Here is a 16900-nt window from a genome sequence, read left to right as displayed (position 1 = left end):
CGGACGACGTGTCAAAGGCGACTATTGTCTCACCTCGATTTTCGGCGAGCCCTTGCGGATGCCTTCTACCAGTATTTTGGCATTGAGGACATCAAACAGCTCATTTATGGGTGCAGTGAACCTCTCCGTGCCTTCAGTGTCTTCGAAACCAGGTTCACGTTGCTCTCTGTAGAAACGAAGTCCCAGGGCAACGCTTCTGCTGAAGAGCTGCGATAAAGTTTGAGGAAGTACCTCTGAGTGGTCTTATTGACAGCACGGCACGCGTCTCTCAATTATAAAAAAAGCATGGGGAAGGGGGTGATTATATAGCGCAAGTGGAGGCACTATGTGGAGCTTGCGCACCTGCGTTGCAAGCCCAACGTTCATTTTCTCCAGCTTGCCGGGGCTCACATGGGAGGCTGTGAGCTTTGGAACCACCTTCAGCTGCGCCTTTTCTCCCGTCTTGTACAGGTGTTCGTAGTGCTTAAAGTTTATGCAGTGAGGGCCCGCCTGAAATCAGATGCACGAAAAAAGAAAAAAAAATACATTTTCAACGAACTAACATATCGGTTTCCCGAAGCTTGATAATATTGAACAGTTGAATGCCCATGCGCATTTTTACTTACCTTTGCATACGTGTGAGACAGAAGGTGGTTCCTCACGCACTTCAGAATGTGTGGCACATCACACAGGAAGTGCAGAAACCGTCCCTCTTCAAGTGTGGGATGTGGAATCTTGTTCACCGGACTGTGCAGCTTTCCTGATATTCCAACATGTTTCCACATTGAACGGTTGTTCCCTGCGCCATCGCTGACCACGGCGATCACTAATGCGTTATGGCGTTCAAGTTCAATCACACACTCCAAGACAAGTTTGGCCAGAACAAAGCCTGGAGCAGCACCTCTCGTGGCGAAGCTTGCTACTGGCTGCACCCAGTTGTGGAAAAGGGGTATGAACATTATCGCTAGAGCGTGATCAGCAGGCACGGTGGCAGCCTCTCCTTGCGAACTAGAAAAATTCACAAATCCATCAAACTTGTACGTTGACTTATTAAAATCAAGGGACTCTTTCAGTTTGATCTCGTCAAGGACAAGCGTCCCACACCGTTGCACAGCCGGCTTATCCCTAAAAAACGCACAAATAGTGTCAAGGGCCACTTCGTTGTATCCATACTCACAAGGAACGCCTGAAAGAATCTGGTTTAATCGGCTGCAAGTGGGAAGTGGCAGCAGCTTCATGCTGCGCAACAAGTTGTACGCCTTGGGGCTAGCAATTCGTAGGAGTAGGCAGTTCATGACCCATGTTCTTGCATAGCGTACCCCTTGTGGTCCTTTAACCTTCACGTTGTTCAGTGACGTTTCAAAGGCCACCTGCTGAATTGGTGGAAGGGATTTAATTGCCTCCTTGATTGTTTCTGTGGGCCTGCATGTCAACTCCTCCTTCAAGTTTTTGATTTCCTTCAGAAAGGCAACTTTTGCTGCTGCAGCTCTCATGGCCTTCTTTTGGAGGTTCTTCATCTTCTTCTGCTTCCATGTCAGTCGCTCCTTTCTTCGCAAGGCATTCCCCAGGAGCTTCTTTTTTTGAGCTCGACAGGAAGAGCAAGTCTCTTGGGGTGACAGAACTTTGCATTTTGGTGACAAGCAGCCACCGTTGTGCTGTTGTCCGTGACAAATCAGCAGCTTGTCAACTTTGTCTAGAAGAATGCTCAGGTCGTTAAGGGAGTGCAGGCTGAGATTAAAAAATGCCTTCACTGGACGCCCGTGAGCGCTTGCCGATGCTTTACTGTCTCCTCCGACGCACACACATTTTTCAATTTGCAGTGCTCTATGGGTTGACGTGACGGTGAAGGAGGCTACATATTCGCCGCTTCTATCTTCCAAAGCGATTCTGCGCCACAAAGGGGGCAACTCAACGTTCTTCATGTCAGCTACTGTTATTTCCTGCACGTTTTCAGCAGCAAAACATGGGCTGCAGCCTGCGTCTTGCGCGCTGTCAGCGTTCAGACGACGCGCGCTGTCAGCGCGCGTCGCCTGCGTCAGCGTTCTTGGGTCCGGCCCCTGGAATACCCTCCCGTCGCTTTCGTTTTTTCGGAGGCGGCTTGGACAAGTAAGCAGGCAGGTTTGGGAAAACACTGGGAATGGCACCATCAACAAGGCTCCACTTCCCACGTGGCGTTTGAACAGTGTTGCCATTGATGGTGTGCACGTACCATTTGTCGATGTCCTGCTCGTGAAAATGGCAGTCGCACACTTTGGACTTCGTTGAAAGCTCCTTATCCGCACGCGGGATGGCCTTATTCCAAAGCGAGCGAAGCGTCGCATCTTTGGGAGCCGAGAAGAAGTGCCTGTCCGTGTTGTTCTTGTTGCTGCTGTAGCCCCTGGTACACCCGGGAACGAAGCAGGTCGGCATTGTCGGCCTCAGCCTCACATGCAGAGGCCCACAGCAATGAAATACAGTCGCTGGAAAATCACTAAATGTGCCACTCGAACGGCATCACTCATTCAGCACTTCTGAAAACGACCGCGCGAACAAGAAACGCCGGAGACCGGGGCACCGAATGCGCTGGCTACTGCGGCGCATAAGCGAAACCGCCTGCGAGCGCCCCGGCAACCGAGCCGGTTGCGACTGCAGCGCCACAGAGAGAAAGATCGGTGGCGGTTCCGGGCAGCGCCGGCCAGTTTTACAACTGAAAATAATCTAGTAACGTTGGTGTCAGCCGAGTCCACCGACGACGACTGCCCAACTTTCGATGCTGTCCTTCCCACAGATGTAACCTTTCAGGACTACATCGCGATTGATCATGGTGTCGCCCCGAGTGGTCTCCTGACCGATGAAGAGATTAATAATGTCACGAGCGCCCATGAAGACCACGATTCCGACGAAGAATCATGCGTGGAGATACAGCCGCGACCTCATTGCACCTCACGGGAAGTCTCGGAGGCGCTGTTAATATTAGAGGACGCTTGCCTGAACACTCTTGACAGCTTGTGTGCTGTTGGCCATTTGGAACAGTTTTCGAAAAATTGTGATGTCAGTCGGAATCTGCGCGAAAACGCAGACGACAATTATAAAATAATTCAACAAATAAAGGTATGCTTCTGCAGCTTGATTTTAAATGTTGTTTTCCCTGTTCATTCGTTAATGCGGCATTCAGTTAATTCAGACAGTTTTTCCGGTCCCGTGAAATCCGAATTAACGAGCTTTTACTCTATCGCATTTTCTCAAAATCGACTTTTTGGCCATTTTTCACCATTCTAAGACCCGCGTCCCCCCTTAATATAATTACAAGTACGAACTACAAAAAATGACAGCTTATTAAAGGGGACGGTGAACCTTAAATACAGTGTTTCATTTAGCCTTCTTAATCGTTAGATCCCAGTTTTCGTGATTAAGATCTGCTAGCGATAAGTGAGGTTACACACATGCTTTCTGGCTTTAACCATTCAAGCCATAGCGAAGAGGGACGGGCGAGGTTATGGTGCACCTTTTTTTTGTGTGTGTGTGTGTGGTGGATGGGAGGCGTTCCAGTTTGCGGCCGGCAGAAGGCGGCATTTGCAGACTGTCGCTGCGGATGGAGCGGCGCACGGTTGATGTCCAGCCGGTGTAAGTACACTGGTTTCAGAGGGGCCCAGCCTGTACTCCACAGAGTTTCCTACAATACTCACTAGAGAGAACTGTGGCAATGCGATAACCCAGCTGTTGTGGGAATGACTGGTAGTAATTGGACTTGCCTAGTTTGTGTCTTCACACTTGTGGCCTTTTGATTGTGCATAAGGCTTTTGTTTCGGACTGAAAAACTACCTGTTGTGAACCTCGTGAGTAGACTTGAATTGGTGGACACGGAAGGCTCAGTGAGACTTCTGAACTTTTGCCGAACTTTGTCTTGTGACTGAGTGGCAGCTGGCACCACGTAGCCAAAGAACAAAGCTTAGGCATACCTGTACAACCCATCATTTCCATGCTGGATGAAGTGTCATGCATTGCAACTTGAATACATACAGCAGGTTTCCCTCTGGTGCAATATTGCGAAACTCTGTGGGGTACTCCTCCTGACTGGGAAATTGACAGAGTCTTGCCAACAGGCGGGGCTTGCCGTGATGCTGCGTGGTAGTGCCTGCTGCGTCGGGAGTTGCAGCTGCGGGGTTGCCTGCTGTGCAGTTCGTGCAAGTGCCTTGGGATGCTGGCCCGGTTTTGGTTTGTTCCATTCTCTTCTCAGTGAAGTGTGTGATTTCTCTTCAGGACACTACAAAGGCAGTGCTTCAGAAGACTGTCTCAGCAATGTGCTTCATGCGCCACCACACGAAGCATCTGCAGTGGTAGCAGTTTGTGCCAGTGGTTCTTAGTGTTCAATAAAGCCTTGCTGAACCAAATTGTGTGTGATTAGTGTGCATGTGCACAATACAGCATTTCTTTGATCTTAGCTGCACACTGGTAGCCATCTTGAACTTCCCTTGTTCAACTTGCATGGCAAATATATGTAGATTGTAAACGGTATTGTCCTAGAGTTGGTTCCAAATATATTCAAGATCTGTGCAAGTAGTTCATCTGAAGATTATGGAAGTCCTTGGGTATTATTTGCTTGGAATGTATACGGTAGGCCTTAGGTTAAAGGGCAATGTGGAAATTGTGTTGTCACACTGTGCGTACAGGTCCTTCAAAATCAATAAATTTGAAATATGCAAGGCCCTTTAAAATTAAATTTTTGCCATCCTTGAAAATCCATGAATTTCGTGAGCAGTGCACACTCGTATAGTCATTTGCGACTTCCTAAGTGTTGTGTATCGGTGTGTCAACACGTCGGAACTCCCCATTTCCGGAGCAGTAATGCGGCGTGGGAACACACGGTCCCATTTTGCGAAAATGCGTGTGAGAAAAAGTTTCGTAGCAAAGCAGTGAATGCAAACGCATAGAATTAATATGTGGCACAAAGAAGGGCAAGCAACTTGATACATTGCACATGCCGCGAAACAGGGGCGTATCCAGAAATTTTTTCCGAGGTGGTTCACACAGACACGACTGAGGGGGGGGGGGGGGGGGGGGGGACAGGCAACAGTTTTTCTCTTTGACCATCGGCGCTAGTTTGAGCAGCTTGTGTACATGTATATCAGTCATATGAGCCTCCCCCCCCCCCCTTGCCCATGTGTATGCTTGTGAATAAAGTAAAGTAATTGCAGTAAAATACTCTAAACGGCAGACAGGTGCAGTCTTCGAAAAAGCATCATAACATAACTTTATTTTCCTTAAAGACCCCTCGAGGGGGTATTACATAAGGGGTGGGTTAACATATAATTTTTTTTTTTGTTGCCACAAATTTTTATCACGAAAAGTGGACACATAATCGATCAAAAAATGATGATGAGCATTCAGTGGTGACGACATCATGGGGAAGGTCATTCCAGTCTTTTGCTGTCCGAACAAAGAAGGACATAGAAAAGGTGGTCGTCTTAATCCTCGGCCGGGCAACTTGAAGCGAATGACACGTGCGGTGAGATATGCGGGCCGGTGGGGCGATGTAGGGATGACGAAGGGTGCTGTAAAAAAACTTATGAAAAAGGCTGAGACTATAGATGCGGCGGCGAATGTCAAGGTTTAAAATAGCCGATTCTTTTTTGAGTGATGTTACACTTGTATTGTAGGAATATGAAGAATGAATGAACCTGATGGCACGGTTTTGAACTGCCTCGAGTGAGTCGATCAGATAGGCTTGGTGTGGGCTCCAGACTGCGGATGCGTATTCTAATTTGGATCTGATGAGGGACTTGTAGGCCTGTAGCTTGACAGTTTTAGGTGCGTGCCGGAGGTGACGTTTCAGGAAACCCAGAGATTTGTTCGCTGATGATATAATGTTAGTAATATGCGTGCACCAGTTTAGATCATTACATATGGTGACACCGAGATACTTGTATGACTGCACGTGTTCGAGGGTAACGCTAGCAATTACATAAGGGAACAGAAGGGGGTTGTGGCGGCGGTGAAATGAAACGATCTTGCATTTGTTGGGATTAAGTTTCATGAGCCACAGGTCACACCATTCTTGCACGTGGTTTAGGTCATCTTGGACAGCGGCTTGATCAGTGGGGTTGGTAATTGGTCGATATATTACGCAGTCGTCGGCGAACAAACGGATACAAGAGGAGACACATGAAGCTAGGTCGTTTATGTAAATCAGGAAGAGAAGGGGCCCGAGTACGGAGCCTTGGGGGACACCTGACGCTACTGGAACGGGACTAGAGTGTACTTCATCGATGGAGACAAACTGCGAGCGGTTAGTTAGAAATTCCTCAATCCAATTTACTATGTCATGATGTATATTTAAGGATCTAAGTTTCATTAAGAGCCGCTTATGGGGTACAGTATCGAATGCTTTCGAGAAATCTAAAAAGATGGCGTCCGTCTGCAGATTAATGTCAAGATTGGCATGCAAATCCTGAACAAAAAGGGCTAATTGGGTTTCGCAAGAATAACCTTTGCGAAAACCATGCTGTGCGGGGTGGAAGAAGTTATTGCCGTCAAGAAAATGAATGATTTGGGAAAAGATGACGTGCTCCATGATTTTACAGGGTACGCTTGTTAAAGAAATGGGGCGATAGTTTAGAGGGCTGTCTTTGTTACCTGATTTGAAAACCGGAGTGACCTTCCCCGTCCTCCAGTCGGCTGGTAAGTGGCCGGTGTGAAGTGACTGTGAGAATATTAGCGACATAATCACTGAAGAAATACATTTAGTGTTTTTAAGAATTTTCGAATTGATTCCATCCACACCTGCTGAAGAGGACAGTTTCAATTTTTCAATGACAGACATTATACCGTCTGGCATAAATGTTATACGCGACATAGAAGACGGTACACAAATTGGTAACACAGGGAATGGTATAGGGGTTTCGTGGGTAAACACAGATGAAAAAGCAGTATTGAATAGCTCAGCGCTCTCAAAATTACCGATAACGTCGCCCACTTCACTTTTCAGTGTAATGCTGCGCGTTTCCTGTGGATTAATTATTTTCCAAAACTTTCTGGGGTCATTAGTAAGTATCTTGGGTAAATCTGTGTGAAAAAACGAGCGCCTGGCGCTGCGTAAGGCGAGCAAGTATGTTTTTTCAGCCGCATAGTATTTTTCCCAGTTGTGAGCACTCTGTTTTAACCTGGCAGCGCGAAATAACCGTTTTTTCTTATTTTCTAGTCTTTTCAAGGTTTTTGAGAACCATGGTTTCTGGGAAGACGTACGAAATGTAGTTGTAGGTATGAATTTTCTTGCTAGCTCCCCTATTTTGTTTTTGAAGATTGTCCAGTTGTCTTCGACTGTTCTGCTGGAATGGCGAGCTTCAAAGTCTGGTAAAAAACGTTGAAGTTCGTTGTTGATTGCCTCGTAATTCCCTTTATCATATAGATTGATAGTCTTGGATTGAATCAGGCTGGGCGAGTGACTGAAATTGAAGACTGAGTGTATAACCTTATGGTCGCTGATTTCGCGCAAATATGTAAGCGAAGATAGCGTTTCGGGATGTGTTGTTAATATCAAGTCCAATATGTTCGCTGAACTATTTGTCACGCGGGTTGGCTCCAACACCAGCTGTGTGAGGTTAAAGTTTAGGCAGACATTGACGAATTCTTTTGATTCCGCGCTTGTTCCTGACAAAGCTGCCAGATTTTGCCAATCGATGTCAGGATAGTTAAAGTCGCCGAAAATTAGGACGCGCGCGTTGGGGTGTTTCAACATGAGATGATTCAATATGTGGTTAAATTTCTGTGGAAAGTCTGGGTTGCTTTGCGGGGGCCGATAGCACACTCCAAGTAGCAAAGTTAGTGGTGTAGAACGAATGAGAAGCCATAGTATTTCTAAGTCAGTCGCAATGTCGATGACTGGGCACGAAAATAGCCTACTAGTGGCGATCAGAACACCTCCCCCACGGGCGCCCTTACGATCGTTACGAAAAACGTTGAAGTTCGGAAGATCGGTCAGGATTTCGTCGTCTGTGACGTCATCAGAAAGCCACGTTTCGGAGAGCACGACTATATTGCTGCTAGATGACGAGGCAAGACTACATATTTCCTCGCGTTTTGAAAGGAAGCTGCGCACGTTAGTGTAGACCACAGAAGTTGTAACATTTGCTCGGGCGTTATTACGGGGGCGGTGTGGCAGTTCGCGATGCTGCCTGGTTTGCTATGGGATTTCTTTGACTTTTTGCGATACTTCATCGAAGGCATACTTCTTTGAACCAAGAAACAACGTTTTGTAAGGGCATGAAAAAGCGGTTGACTTGTTTCTAGCGAAGGCTATTAGGTGTTTTCGTGCATTTTGAACCGAGCGTGAGAAGTCCTGCCTGATTGCGTAAGTAGTACCTTTTAGTTTTTTACCGTTAGACAAGATCGCTTCTTTAGTTTTAGAAGATGTAAATCTTACTATGATAGGACGCTGCAGGCCAGCCTTGTAGCGGCCGAGCCGATGTGCCCTTTCAATTTCCTTCGGATCAATTTTTATGTTTAAGTGCTCACTGCAGAGGTTCATAATTAATCCTTCCGATTCCAAGAAAGTTTCAGAGTGGTTAGTATCTGGAAGTCCGTGGAATAGCAGGTTGTTGCGTCGCGAGCGATTTTCAGCGTCCTCAAGTCGAGCCTCTAAGGTTTCAATGTGACGGCTGGTTGCAGCCGTACTGGCCTGCAATGTCACTAGTTCTGATCGCACAGATGAAAGGGTTTTGTAGTGCTCCTCCAACTGTGCTATTCTATCATTTAGGTCACGAATAGTTTTTCCCGTAGTATGCAGCTGTACTTTTAAGTCTTGCACTTCGGAAAGGAGTGCTGACTGCCCGGTAGATATTTTTTTCAGCTCAGCCAGAATTACAGGGTCAGTAGGCCCTGGATTGGTTTCTATGTCTCCTGACAGTAGCAGTAATAAACAGTGAATGGCATCGATACATTCAAAAGCAAGGCATACACAGTACTGCGGGCTCGGCAGCTGGACGAGACAGTAATTACTTGATTTTTTTGAAAAGAAAGAGCTTTTTCTACCAACCTGCATAGCAAACAGGAGCGGGTTAGATGACTGTTCCGTGGCGTAGCCACCGAGCCCACAGCATGCCGCGCGGGGATGCTCCAGTTTTATAGCTGTTGGTGATGCTGATGGCGATAGGGCTACTAGTGGCTGCCGTATCCATAGTTCCTCGCGTGGGGGCGCCGCTTGACAGGCCAGCGCATCGATGTTGAAACCGCATTGGGTAGGCGTATCCGCGCTGATATCGAGCCACAAAGGCTCGCAGGCTGCTTGTCTGTGGGGCACTGTGCCCAGTGAGGCGGAGGCAAGTGCGTGAATGGCAAGCATCACGCACACCTGCATAGCAAACAGGAGCGGGTTAGATGACTGTTCCGTGGCGTAGCCACCGAGCCCACCATTGCGATGACCCACCCAATCGGAGAAGACGTCATTATTCGTGCATCTCTTTTAAGCCTGGATTGCGTAATTCTCCGGGGCGAAGCGAGTTTCACAGCCCAGTAAAAAAGAGTTGCCTAAACCAATTGGAAATTCCCAATCGTATTTGGGACACCAATTGAAAAATTCCAATCGGTCAATTAGACTAACCAATTCTCTTCAATTGGTTTAGCCACTTGACCAATCGGAAGCAATGGGGAATTTCCGTTGCATTTAGAAAAATTAATTGCCAATTCCAATTGGACTACCCCATTGTGTTGAATGGGTCTAGCCAATTTAACCAATTGGAATAAAGGGGAAATTTCCAATAGCACTTAACACCCATTACAAAATCCAATGGGTCCAGACACCCAATTGTTCTGAATGGGTCTGACCAACATAACCAATTGGGAGTGTATGCCATCCCAAATTTCGGAGGGCATACATTAAATGTTCGTTGTTGCTAACGCTAGATAGCTGGCGCCACTTGTCCAAACGCCTGCTTTGGGGACGTCATTTTGAATTGCTCTGCGCGTTTTTTATACACCGGACAGGCGAAAATGCTCTATTCACTGCTGAAACGTAGTCTGAGAACAATACGTACGACATATCCAAAAAAACCGTGGAGCAAGAATCAAGCACGCAGACAATGCGGAGAGGCGAATGAAGACGGCGCGGCTCAGCCATGTCGCTTCTCCGTCACTGATTGGCTAAACCACTACCCGGCAAATGGCACACAAATGGGTCTCGCGCTCATTTTTAGAACGGTGAAGAACGGCAGACATACGCGAAGAACAGCCGCGCATGGCCTGAGAACGTCAAACGGCGAGGCATGCTTGCCGCTAGAATGAACTGAAACTCTGAGAACTTTTTCCGGTAGCGTGAACAGGCCCTAACGCTGCCTCGCGTAAAAACCGCGCCCGAACTACTGGGGACCATCTAAATAATCCAAGAACCTTCCGATGCCCCGCCGCGGTGGTCTAGAGGCTAAGGTACTCGACTGCTGACCCGCAGGTCGCGGTATCGAATCCCAGCTGAGGCGGCTGCATTTCCGATGGAGGCGGAAATGTTGTAGGCATGTGTGCTCAGATTTGGGTGCAGGTTAAAGAACCCAAGGTGGTCGAAATTACAGGAGCTCTCCACTAGAGCATCTTCATAATCATATGGTGAATTTGGGACGTTAAACCCCACATATCGATCATCATTTTCTGCTATCACTTAGCGCATTGCTGTAGTTCGCAGTTTTCTCGCGGAGCGCTTATCTGCAGTGACCATCACATTTCTATTTTCATATCAAGATCGGAGCTACCGCGGCGTGCCACGAAAGGCACTCCTTTGGTCAGGTATCATTTTGTGATAACGATTGCCACTGCACTTATGCTCATGAACTGCTATCGAGGCGTAAGCACAGATGCCAAGAACGCTGGAATCTTCTATGGCACATGTATAAATGCAGACGCACTTTTTTGCGTGGCAGATTATCGACGGCCGACGCTCTACGTTCGCTGCTACAGCGTCTACTGTAGAGTGACGTTTTGTTTTATGGGGAACAGGTTAGCACAAATAAACAAAAAATTCCCCCACCTCCCCGAAGGGAATCGTGAGGAAATACGCATGCATATCTTGCGCCGAGAAAGGGCACCGTCGCCGTCAGACATTCGCCTGCACCGACTTCTGCCATCCCACGGAGGAATGAAAGATTTTTTTCCTTCCTCCATGTGCCACCGCCTTGAGAGTGGCCCAGTCAGCGGAAGGGAGAGTGGGGCACCAACGTTCTCGGCTCTGCGTTGACGTGTGGCAGCTTAGGCTAGTTGGTATGGCATGACGATAGTTATAGCGCGAGAACAAAACGACGACACAGAGACACTTCGTGTCCTTCTTGTCACTGTGTCGTCGTTTTGTTCTCGCACTATAAGTGCGTTGACGTTTCAGAGCGGCGTCTCGGGCACACATTCCCGGATGTTCTTGAGCATTATTCCTCCATGTTCTCGAGAGGCGCCCAGCCAGTGTACGGTCGAGAGTGAGGCGCGAGTGTACAGGAGAATCGGGCGCAGGGACAAGAGAGAGCAAACGGCGAGATAAGGAGCGGCGAAGCACTGCACCTACCTTTCCTACGTTCTCTCGCACCACATTCTCCGCTTGCTAGGGGCGAGAATAAGCACGCACGCCCTCAGCTGTTGCTATGGGAGAGGACGTGAGAGCGAAGAGATAACACCTGCCGGCGCACGGCCGCCGCCGCCGAATGCCTGACATAGCCCGACTAAGAAATGTATCCGCATTCACAAGTTCACTCATGAAAACAACGGCTGCTGCCTTCATCGACATCACGACCCCGTGACAATACGAAGGCTGGCAGCTAACTCTTCTGGATCCGACATCGCGACACTAACAAGTATACAACACGCTGGCGTTGGAGAATAAGTACATGCGCTCCAGGGAGGATTGCTCTTATCGCACTATATCTTCCAGTTGAGAGTGCACCACGTAGAATTGTTTACGATCCGTGTGCCGATCCTGGCCGATATCGCGCGTGCTAGCTATCACAACCATGCCCTTGATTAAAATCAAAGTTCGCAGCTGCTGCTGGAGCGACCCCCCTTTCCCCCGCGTCTTTTCGTGCTCGTTCAAGACAGGCGGTGTGTATCCTCTATCACACGCGGTGGTATGCTAACGCAAGCGCCCTCCGAGCGACGGAGAAGATCGGCGGTCTCATTTAATCTCTGCTTGAGCAGCGCTGATCACCCCAGCTTGCGCAATTTTACGCGTGGGTCTAACATACGTACGCGGGCAGTCGTACGAACCGGAACATGGTGGTGGCGGCAGAAACCTGTCCAGTGTCAATGTTATTCCTATCGTAAAAAAACGCAATTGCCTAGCGATGGCGCGGTGAGCGCATCTGAATTTCCTCGTAGTTTTCATGTCGGCTGTGGCACTTGGCCGGAACATAGGTTTGTAAGATTAATTTTTATAGAGCTCTGTGGGTTTAGTATGAAGATAACTTTTATCTTCTAGTAGATCGTCTCTAGTCTTTAGTTGCTGTTCATGTTGCATGCGGTGTTTTATTCACATTTTGAACATTTTACCTTAAATTTATTTTCATTCGTTTAAGGTGTAGCTGTCAGGAACGTCGCTAATCTTTTTTTCTTTAGGTTGTGGTGCTTTTACCTTTGTTGTTGTAAGGTTTAATATATATGAATTTCGGGTAAGTCTGGTCGATTGATCAGCAATAAATGCTTAGTAAAACCTCTGAAACATTTATTGTTTACTAGATAGCAAAACTTCTAACTAACGGTGAGGTGACGCCCGAAAAATTGGCTCCAAAAGTAAATTTTTATGCTTCAAAACACATATTTTGCTGCTCCAAAACTCCCTTTTTACGAATCTAAAGCCGCATTATTCCTCCTCCCAAAGCTGCTCCAAAAAACAAGTCCTCTTCCATCCCTTACATTTTAATCTTCCACAAGCTCTGCCTGATTTGGGCTAATTTTCTTCAGCTAAATGAATGATAGCATGATAATCATCATCATCATTAGCCTGACTACGTCCACTGCAGGACAAAGGTATCTTCCATGTTCTGCCAGTCAATTTGGTCGTGCTTTGCACTGCCATTTTGTACCCGCAAACTTCTTAATCTCATCTACCCACTCAACTTTCTGTCTCCCTCTAACCGCCTGCCTTTTCTAAGAATTCAGTCTGTTAATTACCCTTGATGACAAGTGGTTATCCTGCCTACACGCTACGTGCCCGGCCCATGTCCATTTCCTCTTCTTGATTTCAACTATATGATATCCTTCACGCCGGCTTGTTCCCTGATCCACCCTGCTCTCTTATTTTCTCTTAAGGTTACGCCTAACCTTTTCCTCTCCATCGCTCGCTGCGTTATCCTCAATTTAAGCTGAACCCTCTTTGTAAGTCTCCAGGTTTCTGCTCCGTAGCTAAGTACCGGCAAGATACAGCTGTTATATACCTTCATCTTGAGGGATAGTGGCAATCTACCTGTCATAATTTGAGAGTGATTGCCAAATGTGCTCCACCCCATTCTTATTCTTCTAGTTACTTCCATCTCATGGTTTGGCTCCGCGGTTATTACCTGCCCTGAGTAGACATAGTATTTTACAGCTTGAAGTGCACTATTACCTATCTCGAAGCGCTGCTCTTTTCCGAGGTTGTTGTACATTCCTTTCGTTTTCCGCAGATTAATTTTAAGACCCACCTTTCTTCTCTCCTTGTCTAAATCCGTAATCATGAGTTGCGATTCGTCCCCCCGAGTTACTCTTCTATGCAATGTCATCGGCGAAGCGCAGGTTAGTAAGGTACTCTCCATTAACTCTTATCCCCAACTCTTCCCCTTCTAGAACTCTGAAAACCTCCTGCAAGCACGCGGTAAGTGGCTTTGGTGAGATTGTATCCCCCTGCCTTACACCCTTCTTGATTGGTATTCTGTCCTTTCATTATGGAGCACTATGGTGGCAGTTGATCCCCTGTAGATTTCTTCCAAGGTGTTTATATATGCTTCATCGACGTCCTGATTCTGCAGTGTCTGCATGACTGCTGATAGTTCTACTGAATCAAACGCCTTCTCGCAATCTATGAAGGCTATGTGTAGTTGTTGGCTGTATTTTGAGCATTTTTCTATTACCTGATTGATTGTATGAATTTGGTCGATTGTTGAATAGCCTGTTCGAAATTCTGCTTGTTCCTTAGGTTGATTGAATTTTAATGTTGTCTTAATTCTGTTAGCAAATTACCTTTGTATATAGCTTGTATACTACGGCTCGGCCTATCAGCTTGCTCTCCGTCGTATAGCATGATCAACTATGCTTCATTGTATTTGACTGTACAGGTGCTGTTCTCAACACATCTGGATGCATCGAAGCTGTGCCATGCTTCACATAAAGAGAACAACCTGGACTGGGCTTAATTGCTTACGCCCGAATTTATTAGGTGATGCCGCGCTCAACTAGGATACATTAGATCTGGCTACACTTCCGTTCACTTAACTCGGCTCATTCAAGGCCTAAGGCGACAAAGACAAGCTCAGCTGACGAAACTTAATTTTATCTGCATGACTACATGAGGTTTGGCGATGACGGCTACGCTTAGTTATGCTGATCACCCGTTTTAAATAACGACGTGAACCCGGCGCTGGAACCGGCGCCGTCGCAGCCACTATACACGTTAACAAATCGAAAAGGCACAAATTTTATGGAGCAATGACAACGACACTGAGTGGTCGTTTTGAGTATGAGCGGGTGGGAGAGAGCGACATGAGAGGTCAACTGATCCGACGGGAAGCGCATACGCACCGCCGCAGGCTTCTCCTCGCCAGATGGCGCGTCGCTGGCTACGGCCGCGTGATCATGTGGTCTGCACACTTATGCTCATGCCTGTACGTCATCACTGTAGAGATTGGAAATGAAATCTTGTCGATCGAAGTAGATTCTCGAGCTGCCAGCTCGAATATCAGCGTGAACGAATTTGCTGCAATGCAAGTGGCGAACCGGATCAATGTGAACAAGATCGACAAACAACTGGTGACCTGGTCAAAGGAAGGTCTGGACGTGCTGGAAAAAATGTCTGTGCCCGTGAAGTTTAAAGACCGAGAATCGCAGCTGCCGCTGCTAATACTGAAGAACGACGGGAACACTCCACTGGGCGGAAATCGGTTCGAGCCATAAGCCTAGCAGGTCTTCATAGCATAAATGTCGGGCCTCTACGATGGTTGAACGTGTTCAGTGAAACCTTTCCAGGCGCTAATCTGCACGCCACACATCCACATCGATCTAAAGCAGGCCGCCCAAGCCCGGTTCCTGAAATACCGCAGCATTCCGTTCGCCATGAAGAATGAAGTCGTTGCTGTGTTAAATTGCTTGCAGGAACTGGGAATTTTAAAAGCCACCAAATATTCAGACTGGGAAACGCCTGTCGTCGTTGTGAAAGGACGATGGCTCCCCACGAATATGCGGGAATTATATAAGCATGGTAAACCAGGCCGTAAAAAGTAATGTATACCCGTCACCAACAAGCAAAGAATTGTTTGCCAGATTACGAAGGGGATGTGTCTTTTCCGAACTCGACCTGACGCAGACCTAGCAGCAACTATTAGTGGATGAAGAAGCGGCGGAGTTGCTCACGATTAATACCGTGCAAGGGCTATACAAGGTTTGTCGGTTGCAGTTCGGCGTGTGTGTTGCCCCTAGGGTTTTCCAAAGAACGATCGACATGGTGCTGGCCGGAATGGCGCAAGTAGCGGTATACCTGGATGACATCCTGATAGTCAGCGAGTCTGTCGAGCAACATGAACGGATGCTTGCCGACATCTTCAGCCAATTGTCTAAAACCGAGCTCGGAGTTCAATCCGGAAAGTGCGAGTTTTTCAAGGAGAGCCTCCAGTTTCTGGTGCATCGGATTGACGCTAAGGACACATACCCTTCGAAGGCCAAGGTCGAGGCCATCCGCCAGGCATGCCCCGAAAAACAAAAAGAAACTGCAAGCTATTTGGGTATAATTATATTCCGTATTCCTTTTTTTGGAAGGGCAAAGCACAATTAGGTGGCTGAAAAATTGTATCGGTGAATGTTTGGCTACGTACAGTCAACCAGAAAAGTTTGTGGACTACGCGAGCGCGTGCCAAAGTGCTTATCATCGCCATCTAGCGGCACGCCATGTACTGACGACCGCAGAGCTAAGCAGGAAACGGGTCTTTTTATTCACTGGCCTTTCAATTTTCTGCTATCGCCCCGCCATGGTGGTCTAGTGGCTAAGGTACTCGGCTGCTAACCCGCAGGTCGCGGGATCGAATCCCGGCTGCGGTGGCTGCATTTCCGATGGAAGTGGAAAGGTTTTAGGCCCGTGTGCTCAGATTTGGGTGCATGTTAAAGAACCCCAGGTGGTCGAAATTACGGGAGCCCTCCACTTCGGCGTCTCTCATAATCAAATAGTGGTTTTGGGACGTTAAACCCCACAAATCAATCAACGGTATTTGCACCGACGCCACCAGGACCATGTGCGCCGAGCATGGCACTGTGAGCCCGGAGGCTTAAGCCATGAAACGGCCCCCTAGCTTACTCTCCCGGCTACACCAAGCCCCGCCCTGGGATCTGTTGGGCCTGAGACGTTGCCGTATCTCAGGCGTTACACTCGCTAACGCCGGTCAGTGCGACATTATGGCATCGATGACTATGGGGGAAGGGATGTGATAGTCGGTGAAATCACGTGATGTGACGTCAGTGGACAGTGAGAGAGCTTGCGCCAGTTCTATGCCTGTTTTCTGTTATCACAAACTGTGCTGATACATATCACCACCTTAGCTATATAAGCTGTGTCCTTCCTTCAATACACACCCCTGTTCCGTGTTGTTGCGTTTCACACGTCAGTTCATTACAAGAACCAACAAGCTCAGCTCGTCATTATTCTATCTTGCTATTTTTCGTCCATGAACCAGCGAAACTCCACTTGCATTCGAATGTGTACGTACCTTGAGCCTCAATGAGTGCAATGGCTGTGTGAGGTCACTGA

The 16900-nt window shown here is 47.7% G+C and overlaps 3 protein-coding genes across 6 annotated transcripts in view; 2 read left to right on the top strand and 1 right to left on the bottom strand.

Annotated features, from left to right (window-relative positions):
• The window catches only part of LOC142776252 (uncharacterized), a 42236-nt gene extending 37887 nt beyond the window's left edge, over positions 1 to 4349 (top strand). For both annotated transcript variants that reach the window (XM_075879585.1, XM_075879586.1), the window contains one exon: positions 4062 to 4349. The gene's annotated coding sequence lies outside the window, so the exon portion shown is untranslated. The remainder of the gene's footprint in view (positions 1 to 4061) is intronic.
• Positions 1996 to 2388, bottom strand: LOC142775314 (uncharacterized). The gene has a single exon (XM_075876663.1). It carries the CDS (start codon positions 2386 to 2388, stop codon positions 1996 to 1998), a length of 393 nt encoding a protein of 130 aa, XP_075732778.1.
• LOC142776254 (uncharacterized) overlaps positions 4062 to 16900 on the top strand; it is a 35181-nt gene continuing 22342 nt past the window's right edge. For 2 of the 3 annotated variants that reach the window (XR_012887392.1, XM_075879588.1), the window contains exon 1: positions 4062 to 4173. The gene's annotated coding sequence lies outside the window, so the exon portion shown is untranslated. Of the gene's footprint in view, positions 4174 to 5125; positions 16852 to 16900 lie in introns of those variants that run through there. The other variant, XM_075879589.1, reaches the window with a different exon arrangement.

Source organism: Rhipicephalus microplus, chromosome X, assembly GCF_043290135.1.
Source record: "Rhipicephalus microplus isolate Deutch F79 chromosome X, USDA_Rmic, whole genome shotgun sequence".
In the NCBI taxonomy this organism is placed as follows: Eukaryota; Metazoa; Arthropoda; class Arachnida; order Ixodida; family Ixodidae; genus Rhipicephalus; species Rhipicephalus microplus.
The sequence above is the reverse complement of the archived record's forward strand: the minus strand, read 5'-3'. Positions and strand labels throughout refer to the sequence as shown.

What these genes read in the sequence shown, in the direction of transcription:
- LOC142775314 (XM_075876663.1), bottom strand. Translation starts at nt 2,388, where the DNA reads ATGCCGACCTGCTTCGTTCCCGGGTGTACCAGGGGCTACAGCAGCAAC.